We start from the raw sequence: 16914 nt of genomic DNA, 5'->3' as shown, positions 1-16914 counted from the left end.
ACAGTAAAGTTCTTCATTCATTCATTTACATATTAAAAACCTTTACAGAACATCTCCTAAGTGCTCAGCATAGCAGCTGCAAAAATCACTAAGACAGAGTCCCTGGCTCAAAGATCTCATAGTCTAGACAATCTTGTTAGCTCGTCTATTAGATATTGGACTTCCCTGGTGGCTCAGATGGTAAAGAATGTGCCTTCAATGCAGGAGACCCAGGTTCGATCCCTGGTTGGGAAGATCCCCTGGAGAAGGAAATGGCAACTCACTCCAGTAATCTTGCCTAGAAAATCCCATGGACAGAAGAGCCTGGTGGGCTACAGTCCAAGGGGTCACAAAGAGTCAGACACAACTGAGCAACTAACACATTCCCTTTCATTCAATTTTGAACAGTAAGCATAGTAGGCACTGTAAATAAACCCAAGGGTTTAGTCACCTGTGCGCAATAAATATTTTTGACTTAGTGGAATACTTCAAAAGTTCCACAACAATATCTACAAATAGCATGTGTGTGTATGTGTGTGTTAGTTGCCCAATTGTGTCCGACTCTTTGCAACCCCATAGAACCCGCCAGGCTCCTCTGTCCATGGAATTCTCCAGGCAGGAATACTGGAATGGGTTGCTGTTCCCTTCTCAAGGGGATCTTCCTTACCTAGGGATTGAACCTGGGTCTCCTGCATTGCAGGCAGATTCTTTACCATCTAAGCCACCAGAGAAGTATGAATATGATAAATTACACTGAAATTCTGAGCTCAAATTAAAAATCTGGCTACAAAGATAAAGAATCTTATTCTTGTCATATCCCAAGGAGTCTCTATCATCATTCAAGTATAGCTGATGTTCATGGGTTAAACCAAACAAAAGCTTTTGCACATAATGGTGAGAAAGCTTTGTAAAGGTATTATATTTTCTGGGACAATCCTGATTTGAAACATTTTGTCCTGTTGTTCTTGTAAGAACACTGCTGCTGCTGCTAAGTCGCTTCAGTCGTGTCCGACTCTGTGCGACCCCATGGACTGCAGCCTTCCAGGCTCCTCGATCCATGGATTTTCCAGGCAAGAGTACTGGAGTGGGGTGCCATTGCCTTCTCCGTGTAAGAACACTAGTACTAATCAACTCCTAGGCCTGATGTTTTCTTCAGCACATCTGCTAACTACACACAGCAGGGTAAAATGTGTTTTATAAAACCCGCAACTACATAGAACCATGATGTTCATAACTCTAACAAGTGAGACAGAGCTCAAAACCGTATCATATTGTTTGTTCTCTGTATATACAATAACAGTAATATTTAAGTAGGTTTACAAAACAGGCAAAAAAAAATGATGTTCAAGTGCACAGTACTATAGAATCATTACTTCCTTTGTGGTCTCTGGGTTTAAAATCAATGCGATTTTTAAATCCTAACATATAGAAGTAGTTCTGAATACCACATGAAAAATAAAGTTAAATGCCAATAATATTCAAGTAAATCTCAGTGAATAAAGAACTAAAGGCTTTATTATTTATAGTAAAGAATTACACAATCAATAGAAAAGTACTTTATATAATTTAAGTATTTAAAGTGATAAGAAAAGACCCCAAACCTTTGATACATGTTGGTTTGTTAACAGTTGCTTTTGATCCTAATCCTAACTGTCCCCAGTTGTTACTGCCAAACATGAAAAGCTTATTATTTCCTGGTGGGAAAGAAACAGAAAGAATAAACTGAAGCATCTTCAACATAATGTGAGATGAAGTCATCAAAAAACAATAAAAAAGCTATACTTAAACAATGTTATCGGTTTTACAGGTTACCTTGCCCACCTACCTATAGCTACATTCTGTTAGTTGTGAAGAGTTTCTAAGATTATACAGTAACAGTTTTTTGATGTTATGAATATATTCAAATAGATTTATTCTAAGAAAGCAATATGCATAGAAAATCAGGTGTCAGTATACTAAGGGAACTTAAAAGTCTTCCCTGATAAATCAATTTGTCAAGAATTCTCTGGCAAAGTAAAAAAAAAATAAAAACATTCACTTTCTGTATATCTTCAATATGTTTTGAACAACACATATACAATACTTAGGATTCTCCAAGTATTACTATATTCATTTAAGATTTTAACACTAACCTGTAGTAATAGCAGTATGTTCATCTCCACATGAAAGAGATATAGGTATATCCCTTTTAAACCAGAATTTGCTGGGCATATTTTCAGCAAATTTAGTTTTTCCAAACGTAAACACAGCACCCGAATCTGCAAATAAATGAGACAAATATATGAGTTTTGATTTCACAAGTTTTATCGTTGCCTGTTAACTAAAATATTTTTCCAGTACTTTATCTGCTCCCCATGGCCTACATCCTCCTTCTTCCAACTTAACTCAGTTTAACTCCTCAGACTTCATTCTAGTTTTATTTACAAGATCAAATAAATGAAGTATATATTATCTGTTTACTGGTATAAAGTAAGAAATATACTGTCACAATGACTAAGGAGTCCTGCTGCCATTAGGTAGACCATCTACTCCTTGGAAATAAGCTGATACCCTCGATGCCCCACTCACACTGGTGAACGTCACATAGTCTAGCCTCTGACTGAAGGCTTTTCTCCACACACAGAAACAGGACAGTACTGAGTTTCATCAGTAACATCGTGAGGACGCAGGATGTTGAGATTTGGACATTCTTAAATGAAGTCACTATATACTACCTGATAAGAGGAGTATTCACAAACTGGTTTACGCCAGTACCATTTTGGAGAGAGACCAAAAACTTCTATGAGATCCCAAAGCTATTAATATCTAAACACACACACACACAAGACAAGATTCAGCTTTTGAGGAAACCTCAAGGAGGATGACTACACACAAAGAAACTAAACAGGTATCAGAAAGACAGACATAGCAAACCTAAGTATTAATAAATACTAATGCTCAAGAGACTTGCTACTGTGGAAAAACCTTTTGAGAACTGTGAGGTGTGCAAGTTCAAACTGATAACGATAGATTTAGGAGGCCAGGTTTTAGAACAGGCTCTGAGTTTTTAATAGAATGAATAATTAAAACACTTTTGTCCTGCTCTGGCTCCCCAAGAAGGCTTCCCCTGGCTACCCTCACCCCAAGCCAGGGGCCAGAGGCTCTGTGCTGGCCTGGTGGCATCTTCTGTTAATCAATACTGTCATTTTGTTTAGTTTCTTGTATGTCTCACTACCTTCTGAACTCGAGGCAGGAACTGAATCATGTTTGAACCCAAGAGCCTGGCAGAAACAGAACGATTCTGCTCTAGTGTTTTTTTTTTCAAACTGTTGGTCGTGACCCATACAAGTGAAAGTCGTTCAGTGGTGTCCAACTGTTTGCCGACCCTATGGACTATACAGTCCATGGGATTCTCCAAGCCAGAACACTGGAGTGGGTAGCCTTTCCCTTCTCCAGGGGATCTTCCCAAGAATGGAACCCAGGTCTCCTGCATTGCGGGCGGATTCTTTACCAGCTGAGCCACAAAGGAGGCCCAAGAATACTATCTTCCCAACCCCAGGAATCGAACCGGAGTCTCCTGCATTGCAGGCGGATTCTTTACCAACTGAGTTATGAGGAGTGGGTCAGCAAATCAACTCAGTGGGTCATAACGACCATTTAAAAAAAGTCAAGTATTACAGGAAAAATCTGAGCACATCCCAAGTGGCTAGAATAAGTACTGCTTCGTGAAACGTCTATTTCTGCTACACAGAACATACGTGGTACCCAGTTACAACGCTAAAGGTTATTTCTGGAGCTCAGGGGTAAAGTCTCAAAAAACCACTCGCTAATGGCTCCCTCCTTTCTCCAACTTGTCTCCCCATCCTCTTTTACCGCACGTCCCCCGGTCAGCCACTCTTTACTGCGTTCAATACACAACCGTGTTCTGAGGACCTCAAACGAAGTACTTTGGGAGGTGAAAACTGCCCCCGCCTTCGAGAAACTCATCGAAAACTTATTTTAAAAGAATTAGAAGAAGAAAGACCGGCACCCCCGTTCCCCGTAGTTCCCCTCCTCTCCCTCCTTTCTTTCTCCTCTCAGTCAACCGCAAGGGTGCGGCCAGACTCTGACCATAGTCGGGTGGCTGCGGCCCAGACCTGTCCCCCGACGGGGCCGGCCCAGAGGCGGGGCCTGGCCGTCCGCCCGCCTGCTGAGCCTCCCTCCCGGCCCGCCGCCACCGCCGCGGGCGCCACTCACCGGGCACCATCTTATCGGGTTCCCCCATGGTAATAGCGCTATGGAAAGCCTGCTCCTCGGCCAGAAAGTCGGCGGCGTCGACTCGGCTGGGCCTAAGGCAGTGCCTCAGCTCCGAAGCGGGCGCCGAGAGCCCCTTGGACCCCCATAGCCACTCTCGGGGCATCCGCTACTCCCGCGTTCCCGGAAGTCAACAAACGGCCGCTAGGGGCAACGGGGGCGGAGCGTTATGGCGCGAGGAGAGTGGGAGCCGGGGGGAGGGGAGGGCGGGCAGCCAGCGCGGCGCAGGCGCAGACACAGTGGACGGTTAAGTTAGAGGCCGCGCGCCCTCTGGTGGCCGGAGCGGAGGTGTGGTCGCACCGCGCGGTAATCTCCTGGAGAGATAGTGACCAGCGTCACAAATGTCACACCCCGTCTCAAGCTACGTGACACAGGCAAATGTCAACACACAGCTGTGTTAATACTAGTACCTGTGACCATGTATAACTAAATGAGATAAGCACTATGCCCAACATCCTAAATCATATTTGTATCCCCGTCATCTAACCCCAAACCTGGTATATACTAGATGCTCATTAAATACATATTAGCTGAATGAGTCCTGCTACAGCCCTGCAAGCTGGTTAATGTTACCCCGTTTAGAGATGTGAAGTGGGAGAACTGGGGTCCAGTTTAGCTAGTCCTGCTGGTTATCTGAACACCTCCTCCACCCCACCCCCCTTCACACACACACACAGAAGGCTGAGGTTTCCTGAAATCTACAACTGACTTGAACTTGCACAAAGAGATTCACCCACACTAGAACACCACTATTCTAGTATTAGCCAGATATGTTAACATTTTTCTCCAGTATCTCCTGTGAAGGAGAAATGTTGCCAGTCGTATTAACAAACAAAGGATGGCCATCAAGCCATCAGGCACTTACCAGAGCCCCCAGTGGTAAGCCCTGAGGAAATTTAGGATGGAGACAAAGGAGCTGCCCAGAGCTAATCACCCCTCCACTGCAGCCACCCCCAAAGGTGCACCCTGAGGGGCCTCAGGATGGGGAAGAACAGGATATTGGCCCTAGAGAGCTAAGGTGCATATCAAAGGAATGATTTCCCTGAGTACAGACTCCTGCATCTACCCAAACATAGAAGAGAGCTAAATTTGTAAACGTGGGTTTCCCAGGTTGGCTCTAGTGGTAAAGAACCCACCTGCCAATGTGCAGGTTCCATCCCTGGGTAGGGAAGATCCCCCTGGAGGAGGAAATGGCAACCTGCTCCAGCATTCTTGCCTGGAGAATCCCATGGACAGAGAAGCCTGGTGGGTTACAGTCCATGGGGCTGCAGAGAGTCGGACATGACTGAGGGATTAAGCACACACACACATTAATTTGAGCTATTTAACAGTAAACTTTTGACTATCTGGTTTTTGTTATAAAACTCCTATATAATCCTGGCTCCTCCCTTACCTCTTTGGAACAGTCCCTCAGAGCTGAGAGGCTGTCTTCTGGGCTTAAGTCCTCAGGTTTGTCCACCAAATAAAGCCTAATTTTTAACTTTTAGGCATGAGCTCTAAAATCAGACAAAGTTGGATTCAAGGATCCTAGACTTCCTGTGTGTACTAGAGTGAGTACTGACTTTCTCAAGGAGTTTGCCTGAGTTTTCTAGAGTTTGTAGATTAGGAGGGGAGATTAAACTATCCAATATACAAATAATTGTTTACTTACAAAGCAAAGTGGGGGTTACTAAGAAAGTATTTAAACCAGGAGCACTGACCTGGAGTAAGAGGTTAAGAAAAACTTACCTGAAGAAAGGACACTGAATCTAAGAACTGAGGAAGGAGAATCTGGGAGGGGTGAGAGAGCTCCGGAGCAAAGAGTAAATTAGCTACAAAGATGTATAAGGAGCTTGGCTGTTTCCAGGAGCTCAAAGAGGTGACACTGGCCCATGGCAAACTGGCAGGATCTTGGGCCTGTTGCAAATCTGAGATTTTATCCTGAGGATAATGGGAAGCCACTGAGGGTTTGTAAACAGTGAATTGATGGAATCAGGTATATATATTCCTGCAGTCACCCTACCTGGCTGCTTTGTAGAATATAATTTGGAGCAGGGAGGAGGATTCGGAGCTATTGCAGAAATTTAGATACTTGTCATGCAGCCTTGAAATACAGCACATTGGCACCTGAGAGGAGCAGACAGGTTCAAAAATATTTTAAGAAGGAGAATCAACAGGAAATGGTGTCTGACTATTGACTCCTAGGCAGGCCAGGGGCTCTTACAGCAACAGCAAAAAAAGGGCCCAAAATTATTTTGGAAAGGATCTGATATTCTGTTTTAAAAGCATCAGAATAGTCCCTGTGGGAAAAGCAGAATTTAAAAGACCTACTTTAGTTATGATATGCTTTAGTTTGTTTTTTTATTTCAATATAGAGTTAAGCACATTTTTGTGCTGAACCCTCCCAAAAGGATTGATGCAACACTATTCCCAAGTTCCAACATAAGCAAATAGGTGGAGGATGGTACCATTTACTGAGATGGGGAACTCAGAGGATGGAGCAGGAGGGGTTGAAGTTAAGTAAGCAGAGGCTGTTCCCAGGTGGCTTAGTGGTAAAGAATCCACCTTCCGATGCAGGAGACACGGTTCGATCCCTGGGTTGGGAAGATCCCCTGGAGGAGGAAATGGGAACCCACTCCCATGGACAGAGGAGCCTGGCAGGTTACAATCCATGGGGCCACAAAAGAGTCGGACACAACTGAGGGACTGAACATGCACGCACTGAAGCAAACAGGAGAGAAGTTGATGGTCCAGCCTTTCCCACACTAAGACGTCAAAGTGGAAGCAGGCAACTGACCAGGCAATTGGTGAGCAGAAGCTCCAGGTGGAGTCACGCACTTGAGGGATGCCTGGGTCGACATAGTGATAGCAGCCTTAGCAAAGACTGCTAGGTGAAAGACTGAAAAGTGACTACAGGGTGAGAAGAAAAGAGAGGCTAAGATGAGTTGTGACAAAGGCTAAAATTTAATGACCCAGCACCCGATGATGAAGCTGCAAAGGAGACAGTGACCAGAGAGGAAGAGCCTACAGCATGAGGTTTCATCAGGAGGCTGTGGATAATCTTGTCACGTGATGCTGAGAAATGATGTAAGGTGAAAAGTGTCCACTGAATTTAGCCACACGGAGATCATCATCGGTGTTGAAAGTAGCTGTTTGGTAGAGCGATGGCAGAAGAATGGTATCGTAGTAGCTGGAGAGGGGGGACACTGAGGGAAGGAAGGGAGGGTGAAGACAGGGAAGGAAGGGAGGGTCAAGACAGGAGAGAGAGACGGGACAGGAGAGGAGGAAATGAGGTGGATGGCAGGCTTTTATGAAGCTTGGAGAGACCTGGGAATGCTGAGGGACAAATTGAACAGAAGTGGGGAAAACACAGATTTGGGAGAGTGAAGGGATAATCACTAATGGAAGGGAGGAAGAGACGGCATCCAGATCTCATGTGGAGGGACTGCCTTATTGAGAAGGAGACACTACTTCCAGCATAACAAGAGGAAAGGAAGAACACATCCTTCACAATATACTACAGCTACACATAAAGCTACCATCCCTTGGTGGCTCAGATGGTAAAGAATATGCCTGCAGTGCAGGAGACCCAGGTTCAATCCCTGGGTCTGGAAGATCCCCTGGCAAAAGGAATGGCAACCCACTCCAGTATTCTTGCCTGATTTGGGCTTCTCAGGTGGCTCAGTGTTAACGAATCCACTTGCAATGCAGGAGACATGGGTTTGATCCCTGGGGCAGGAAGATCCCCTGAAAAATGAAATGGCAACCCACTCCAGTATTCTTGCCTGAGAAATCTTGTGGACAGAGGAGCCTGGTGGGCTATAGTCCATGGGGATGCAAAAGAGACATGATTTAGCAGCTAAACAATAACAGCCCATTATATCCATATCTACACAGCAATGATATCAAATACTATTGATACATATGATATAGATATCTCTCATATAGGATAATACTATGGTCTATCTCAGAAAGTTGTTATGGGGTACCGGGTAGTACTTACTGCTTGGTGTCTGGCATAGAGTAACATGCAACAGTATTAATAAGGCAGTCTGCTATGCTCTCACTGCATCAGTCAGTGTAACCCAGGCTATGCTGCAGTGCGACCACCACCCACATCTCAGTGGCTTAACACAAACAAAAAAGTTTCGCCTTCTTACCACCCATTGGCCAGATCCCGTATTCTGTGCTCCTGAACACTGCATGGTGGTGGGGAACTGTGGGAGCACTTCTGACATTGAATGAATAGGAAATACCTCTGCCACATCCCTGTAGCAAGATGTTTCCAACCTGTGGAGTCACCTGCTTCATGTTGCAGAAGGCAAGGAGTTTGAAAGTAAAATTTCATGACTCCCCACTGCAGTCATGTGCTCTTTGGTGCCCCCTTCATACATGGCCAACCACTCATACGTGCTGTGCTATGCTGTGCTTAGTTGCTCAGTCATGTCTGACTCTGTGACCCCATGGACTGTAGCCCGCCAGGCTCCTCTGTCCATGGGGATTTTCCAAGCCAGAATACTGGAGTGGTTGCAATGCCCTTCTCCAGGGGATCTTCCCAACTCAGGGATCGAACCCAGGTCTCCTGCATTGTAGGCAGATTCTTCACTGTCTGAGCCACCAGGGAAGCCCAAGAATACTGGAGTGGGTAGCCTATCCCTTCTCCAGGGGAATTTCCTGACCCAGGAATCAAACCAGGTCTCCTGCATTGCAGGCAGATTCTTTATCAGCTGAGCTACCTGGAAAGCCCAACCACTCATATGCTCCTTAGCAAATCACGCTGATATACACACATCATCACACATCTGATAATATGTACAACTCTTGGCAAATTCCCCTGTTAATTCTTGCTGTGACTCATTTCTGGAGCATTTTGTGTCAACTAAAAATAGACACATTTATGAACAAGGAAGACATTTGATGGATTATATATCCTAACTAGTTCCTTCCTTGACAGCATTCAACAAAACTTCCAAAGCCTGCATTTTAAATGTTATCACAACTTGGCTACTATCACTGCTTATTTCTCTCTTTGGAATCAGATAAACAGGTGTGTCTCCACTTTGAGAACCTCACTATGAAATCCCATAAACATGTGAATTTACAAATCAGATTCTAACAGCTTCTTTGATTTCTGAAATTTTGTAGTGTCCTTGGTAGCTCAGATGGTAAAAAATCCATTTACAATGCAGGAGACCTGAGTGTGATCCCTGGGTCAGGAAGATCCTCTGGAGAAGGGAATGACAATCCACTCCAGTATTCTTGCCTGGTGGGCTACAGTCCATGGGGTTGCAAAGAGTCAGACACTACTGAGAGACTAAGTGCGCACACACACACACACACACACACTCTCTCTCTCTCTCTCTCTCCAAGATATATGAATTGAGGACATACAGGTCCAAGGCAGGAGTTTTATTTATAAAGAAGAAAGAGAAAGGTGGACTGGGCTATTATCCCAGGTAAGAAAATTTGCATATTTCTTAATCATTTAATCTAGTATTTAAAAATCAAATTTAGATTCTAATTTAGCGATAAGAGTGGGTCCTAGGAATCCACATTTATAAACAAGTTTCCAGATGCTATCAATGCTACTGGTCCATGAGTCACAATCGAGGTAGCAAGGGATTAACTTGTGGAAGAGCATAAGTAGTTTATAGAAGCAGTGAAGTAAAAGGCTGATAAATGTGATTTTTGCTGTTCATCACTGAGTTGTGTCTGACTCTTTGCAACCCCATGAACTGCCAGGCTTCTCTGTCCATGGGATTTTTCAGGAAAGAATACTGGAGCAGGTTGCCATTTCCTTCTCCAGGGGATCTTCCCAACCCAGGAATCAAACCTGAATCTCCTGCACTGGCAGATGGATTCTTTACCACTGTGCTACCAGGGAAGTCCCTGGTAAATGTAATTATGGACATTTAATGGATAAAGGACTTCTCTGGTGGCTCAGATGGTAAAGCGTCTGCCTGCAATGCAGAAGACCCGGGTTCAATCCCTGGGTCAGGAAGATCCCCTGGAGAAGGAAATGGCAACCCACTCCAGTACTCTTGCCTGGAAAATTCCATGGATGGAGGAGCGTGGTAGGTTACAGTCCATGGGGTTGCAAAGAGTCGGACACGACTGAACAACTTCACTTCACTTCAATGGATAAAGGATCTAGTATTCAGAATATGTATAGAATACTAACAAATTGATAAGAAAAAGACAAAATCATAAGAAAGAAAAAATGAGCAAAGGGCATTACATTAACAGAGATAAAAATTCAAGTGGTCAATAAGCATGTAAAAAGATGTTTAATCTTACTGGAAATGAGGAGAATGCAAAATAAGTGATAATGAAATGATATTTTATATTCACATTATTGGCAATATAATAATATTGATAAGTGTATTTAGGAATACAGGACACTTGCTAGTGAAAGCGCAAATTAGTACAAATGCATTAGAAAAGAATTTGTCAAAACTGAAGTTGAAAAGATAACCTGTCCCAAAGAGGCATACATGAGGATATACATCTCAGCATTGTTTATCTTGGAAAAAAAGTGGAAATAACCTAAATTTGCATCAGTTGAGGAATGGATACTATTTATTCACACAAAGGAATATCATATAGCAGTTATAATGTCTGGACATGAGGTTTTACATGTCTGGACATGAGGAATTCTCAACAATTTATCTGTTGAGAAAAATGGTAAAAATACAAAATATTGCTATGTCATGCTATTTTATCTTATAAATTTTAAACACATGATAAATAGAATATTTGTATAGAGACATGCAACATGACCATTCATGGGAAGGATGAACATTATTTTAGGAAGAGTTATTTCCTCTGGAACAGGAAGGAAGGGTGAGAGATGAACAGTGAAACTTCATAAGTTTCAGTCATGGTTTATTTCCTTCAAAAGAAGAGAGATCTCAAACAAATATGTTGAAATGTTAACATCTTTTCAATTAGAGTGGTAATGTGTGAGGGACTATTATGTTATTTTCTGTACTAATTTCCTGTACTTTAATGTACAAGTGAAATGTTTTGATTCAGGAACAAAACAATTTATTTCTCTAAGTCAACATGATTGAGGCATAATTTACTTAAAAATGGATACACCCATTTTAAGTGTATATTTTGATGGCCTTTGACAAATGTATATACCATTATGCTATTTAACTACCACCCTAAGCCAGATATGTGTTTTCCTCCTTCACTTCCACCTTCTAGGAAAAAAAACCCACCATTCTGATTTTTCATCATGCATAGATTAGTATTGTCTTTTGTACAATTTCTTTTGTGTCTGGTTTCTTTCAGGAAAATGCCTTTGAGAAGATATCATGTTGTACATATTGGTAATTTGTCCATTTTTATGGGTATACATTTATTTCTCTGTCCACCTATTGATGGACATTTGGGTTGTTTCCAGTTTGGGTCTCTAATAAACCAAGCTGCTATGGATATGCACAGGGTTTTTTTGTGGACAAATGCTCAAACTTCTTTTGGATAAACATCCAGTATCCTTTGTCAATTTACGTATCGCAAATATTTTTCCTTAGCCTACGACTTGCCTTTTTTCAAATTTTAAAGACAAAAAAAGGAAAAAATAAATAAAAGGAACTCCGGCAATGGACAAAAGTAGGAAGCTTGTACCGAAAAATCCAAAATTTAAACATACGAAAAGATAATTTACTATTAAAAGTGCAAATAAAGCAATAATATTTATTTATTTTGCCTATTAGACTGGCAAGGATTAAGAAGATTACCAGGACCTAGTCAGCAGGAGAAGTGAGCACTTTCCTTTTCAAAGGCAATATAAATTAAACATATATATTTTAAAAGCATATAATTCTTTTTTTTAATTTTTATTTTATTTTTTAACTTTACAATATTGTATCGGTTTTGCCATATATCAACATGAATCTGCCACAGGTATACACGTGTTCCCCATCTTCTTACTCATCATAATCACTTCTGGAGATATGTGGTTTCAGAACTTTTTTTTTTTACAGAAAGTTTGTTTTTTTTTTACAGAATTTACAGAAATATACAAATTTGCACCAAAAACATGTACAAGGATGTTCATTACAGCATTATTTAAGAAAAATTAAAGACACATAAAGTATGTCACTAAGTTAGTGAATAAGTAAATTATTAGGCTTCCATACAACAGAATACTATGCAACCATGAAAATCAGTATAATGAGTTTGTGTGTACTTATATGGGAAGATATCTAAGATTACATTTTTAGTGATAAGAACAAGTTGTAAAATAACATGCAGAGTATTACCCTACTATATAAAAGTACATTAATCAATATAACTACAAGCATAGGCTTGATATACACATAGGTAAATATCTGGACCAACCTTTACTATGCTATGCAGCAGTGGTTACCTCTGGGGTGAGGAATTAGAGGGGACTTCTATTTTCTAATTCATTTATATCTGTATGGCTTTAATTTTTTCATAATGAACACAATTTGCTTTTTCAATCAAAATCAAAGAGATTTTAAATGAAAATAATAAATAGAAAAGCTGATCGAAGCTGACAATCATAGCAGCTAACATTTAATGATTATTTATGATGTGGTAGGCATATTTCTCAGCACTTTACATATATCAACTTATTGAATCCTCATAAAACTCCTTGGGGTATATTTTATTGAGTCCATTTTATAGATGAAGACACTGAGGTACAGAGAGATTAAGCACCTTGCTTATGATCAAACAGCTAGTAAGCAGTGGAGTCAAGATTTGAAGTCATACTTGCTGTCTACAATACCCTAACTCTGGGGACTATGCCATTTGTCTACTGAGGAAAAATTAAAATATGTTAGGAAGGAAAAGGATATCTTAGAAGATCCTAGTTCATAACAGTCCGGAACAACTGGCTACCCAGTGACTACTGTACAAGTTGTGAGCATAAAGTAATAATGACTGTGTCTTTTTATTGGTTTCAATGTATACCAGATACCTTATTGGGGCCTTTTACTTACATTATTCCTTTTGGCTACAAAATATCAAAATATATCTGCAAACTCCTCATATCTTATCATCTTCAAAATTACCTCCCTGCTCCAAAATACCATCACCTCTCATCTGGAGTACTGCCATCATTTCTTTTTTTTAAATATGGTCCAAGTTTTTATTTGTAGCCCTAGAGTACAACATACATTATCAATTATCTGTTAAAGTCAAGTGTCACTGTAATTATTTTTTTTAATTGAAGTATAGCTGATCTACAATGTTGTATCAGTTTCAGGTTTACAGTAAAGTGATTCAGATGTGTGTGTGTGTGTGTGTGTGTGTGTGTGTGTATTCTTTTTCAGATTCTTGTCCCTTATAGTTTATTGCAAAATATTGAGTAGAGTTCCCTGTGCTATACAGTGGATCTTTGCTGGTTATTTATCTCATATATAGTAGTGTGTAAATTTTTCTAATTATCCCACCCAACCCTTTTCCTCTTTGGCAACCATAAGTTTGTTTTCTTTATCTGTGAACCTAGAGATTATCATACTAAGTGAAGTAAGCCAGACACAGAAAGACAAATATCATATTGTATTGTTTATATGTGGATTAAAAAATAAAATGATACCAATGAACTTATATACAAAACAGAAATATACCCTGCACATCACTTCTTAATCAGTGTCCTGCCTCCATCCTAACAGTTTTCACAACCCAGGAGTCAGAATGATCCTTTTAAGGGATATGCCTTCCTCTTTTCAAGACCCTCAATGGCTTCCCTACTCATTCAAAATAAAAGGCAAAGTCCAGCCAATAGCCTACTCGTTTGGCTCTATACCTCACTGAGCTCATCTCCCATCCTAGACTCATAAGCAAGGAATCATTAAATCACTCTACACGAGTTAATGATCTGTAAGTGATTCTATTAGCAAGTATTGAACCAGTAATCAAGCTGAGTTTTGACACTGGTTACTGGACTCCCTACATTACACTGTGCTTTGATAAACCATTTGATAAAATGGTTATTTTTTTTTGCAGGAATATGAGACATAACTTAGATATCCAAATGAAATTTCTCCTTCTCTGTGCAGTCACTTGGTCTAGCATTGCTGAAACTGCTAGAAATGTGCTTTGACTCTTTTGGAAGAGACTCTGGAGCTTGAGTTATGTTCTTGTAAAAAGCCATGGGAGTGAAAATCCTAAATCTCTATACTTGTATTAGATTCATAAAAGAGATTTATTTTGAAGAGCAATTTTGAACTTAAATGGATGAAAAATATAAAAGATTTTCAAGAAAAAAATATGCTTTGGGGTGACAAAGAGTGACTATAAAGAAATGGACTTGATCTCCTGTGACTCGTGGACTAACTCAAGAGACAACTCCAAAAGAAGAACTATGAGGGGTATATGGCAGTAGTTGTATGACTAGGTTATTTCCTAGATGACTACTTTTAAGGTTCATGTGATGCGATGATAATGCCTTAGATTATGACACTCTTGTTTGTGCCAGACACTGGTTTAAGCACTCTATGTATTATTTAAGTTTGCCTATCACAGAAAACTGAGGTACAGAGAAGTTGTGACCCAAAGTTAGCTAAAAAGTGGTAAGGCTGAGGTTTGAATACAGAGTCTAGTTCCAGAATCTAAGCTCCAAATAACTACACTATGTTGTTGTTGCTGTTCAGTTGCTAAGTTGTGTCCGATCCTTTGTGACCTCATGAACCGTAGCCCGCCAGGCTCCTCCGTCCTTTGCCATCTCCTGGAGTTTGCTCCAATTCATGTCCACTATACTGCCTTTTGAAAGAGCACAGAGTAGTGGTCTTCAAACTTGTAGATCACACATCTCATTCATAACCAACCAGAAGGCAGAAAAAAGAAAAAAAAAAGAGCTCGTCAATGTACCCACGCACCTCAACTTTCCTAGGTAGATACCTAGCATTTGAAGCTCTCAGCTGGTAACAGAATCAGTGAAAAGTTGGAGGAATGAGGCTCAGAAGAAATAAAGGCAGAGATCAAGAAAAGCTACAGAGCAGAAAGCAATACATGTGTGTATGCATGTAATAATATACTGTGTATATTGTAAAACATACACAAAAGCTTAAATTATGAGATAAAGAATAAACAAAACTAAAAGCTCTAATATTTGGTTTGCTCCACCAAGATGGATTATCTTGAGCATCCCGTCAGTGGGGGAGGGGAGGGTCACACACCTCAATTGAGAAAATAGGCTTGTGATTGCATGGTTTTTAATTCTGGCTTTACCACTTGTTAGCTGAGTCATCCGGGCAAGTTGCTTATTCTTAGCCTCTGATTCTTTATCTGTTAAATCAGGATAATAACTCCTAATGTGCTCGAAACCTGTAGTGCCTGGCTTTCAGCAAGTTTTTTCCATATGGTTTACTTTCCCTCATAATACAAAATTCCCCTTATTTGCTTTATGGTCTGTGTCTTGAAACTCACTATTCCATTAATGAAGTGGAGGCAGCTCTGCAGTTTGATTTGGTGTGTCTAGGTGGCGCTAGATCAATAGCTTTGTCATGCTGCATAATTCCAAACACTGTACCGCTGCCTGACAACAAGAAAACTGTTGGGCAGAGACACGGAGAAGAACCAATGTGCATTTTAATTTGCACAGAACACTATAGGAACTGGGGGGGTGGGGGGAGGAGGACTTAATGACTGTCCAAACACTTAAAAAATGAATGGCCCAACTGTTCAGTAATTGTATATCTGTGAACAGAAGTTCCCTTTTACATGTGCTATTTGCCATTGCCCTTTGTGATCGGAATGGGGCTTCAAGACTCTAAGAGTATTTTGAACTACTTTTATTTATGCCTTTACACGGGTAACTTTTTCCTAACAGGGTCCCTTGGCTACATTCAGCCCCATTTATTGCCAGTGACTGAAAATTTCACCTTTGACCCCAACTCTGGGCTTTTGTTTTTTCTTTCCCCTCCTCCCAGATTGCTAAGACTGTAGGCTTTCTTTGGCATAAAGCTAACCAGAAAATAAATATACTTGAAGGCATGTCAGTTAGGTTTCTGACAAACAGGTGAAACCTTCTTATTAGAATAATTTGAAATGGATTTATTGACAAAGAAACAAATTTCAAAGGGTTGGAAGGGGGTTGGGGCATAACCACAAGGTACAGTGCCAAGACCCAGGGCTAAAGGCCGTGGGACTGTTGCTCTCCCTTGGCCCAAGGAGATGGAGGGATGCAGAGCTCATCAGAACTTGGGAGGAGAGTGGTGTAAAGGAGGTCACCTCGATAGGAACATGCATTTCTATCAAGGAACAGCCAACCCAAGGCAATCTCATGGGAAACAAGGAGACTCTGACTTCACTCTACTCCCCCTCCCAACTTTCCTGGGTAGGTATTTTGCACTAGAGGCTATCAGCTGGTGAAGAGAATCAATGGGAAGATTGGGGAATGAGGCTCATTTAAAAAAAGGCAGAGATCAAGGAAAGCTACCCAACAGGAGCAATCTGACTAGGACACCACTGCTGGATGGACACCTGCTCTCACTATGCTTCTAATCTCTTCCTTCATCTTTCAGTTACATTCTTGAGAGCAAAGTCCTGGATGGGAACATCCAATTGACTGAGGTTAGCTCACCTGCTAGATCACCCTCTTTGCTAAGAGGTGGGGACAGGAAATATTGCCTCCTTTGCTTTGTCGGGGGCTTCCCAGGTGGCTCAGACAGTAAAGCGTCTGCTTGCAATGCAGGAGAC

The 16914-nt window shown here is 41.2% G+C and overlaps 1 protein-coding gene across 5 annotated transcripts in view; it reads right to left on the bottom strand.

Annotated features, from left to right (window-relative positions):
• Window positions 1–4428, bottom strand: part of RPGR (retinitis pigmentosa GTPase regulator) — a 74751-nt gene extending 70323 nt beyond the window's left edge. For 3 of the 5 annotated variants that reach the window (XR_009493597.1, XM_059883814.1, XM_024988444.2), the window contains exons 1-3: window positions 4195–4428; window positions 2112–2237; window positions 1581–1673 (exon numbers count right to left, since the gene is read on the bottom strand). Coding sequence is in view for 4 of the 5 variants with exons in the window: in XM_059883814.1 (XP_059739797.1) it covers window positions 1581–1673; window positions 2112–2237; window positions 4195–4357 (382 nt within the window). In the remaining variant the exon portion in view is untranslated. The remainder of the gene's footprint in view (window positions 1–1580; window positions 1674–2111; window positions 2238–4194) is intronic. The other 2 variants (XM_024988447.2, XM_024988446.2) reach the window with 1 other exon arrangement.
• Between the last annotated feature and the right edge of the window lie 12486 nt (window positions 4429–16914).

Source organism: Bos taurus, chromosome X (genome assembly GCF_002263795.3).
Source record: "Bos taurus isolate L1 Dominette 01449 registration number 42190680 breed Hereford chromosome X, ARS-UCD2.0, whole genome shotgun sequence".
Classification (NCBI taxonomy): Eukaryota; Metazoa; Chordata; class Mammalia; order Artiodactyla; family Bovidae; genus Bos; species Bos taurus.
The sequence above is the reverse complement of the archived record's forward strand: the minus strand, read 5'-3'. Positions and strand labels throughout refer to the sequence as shown.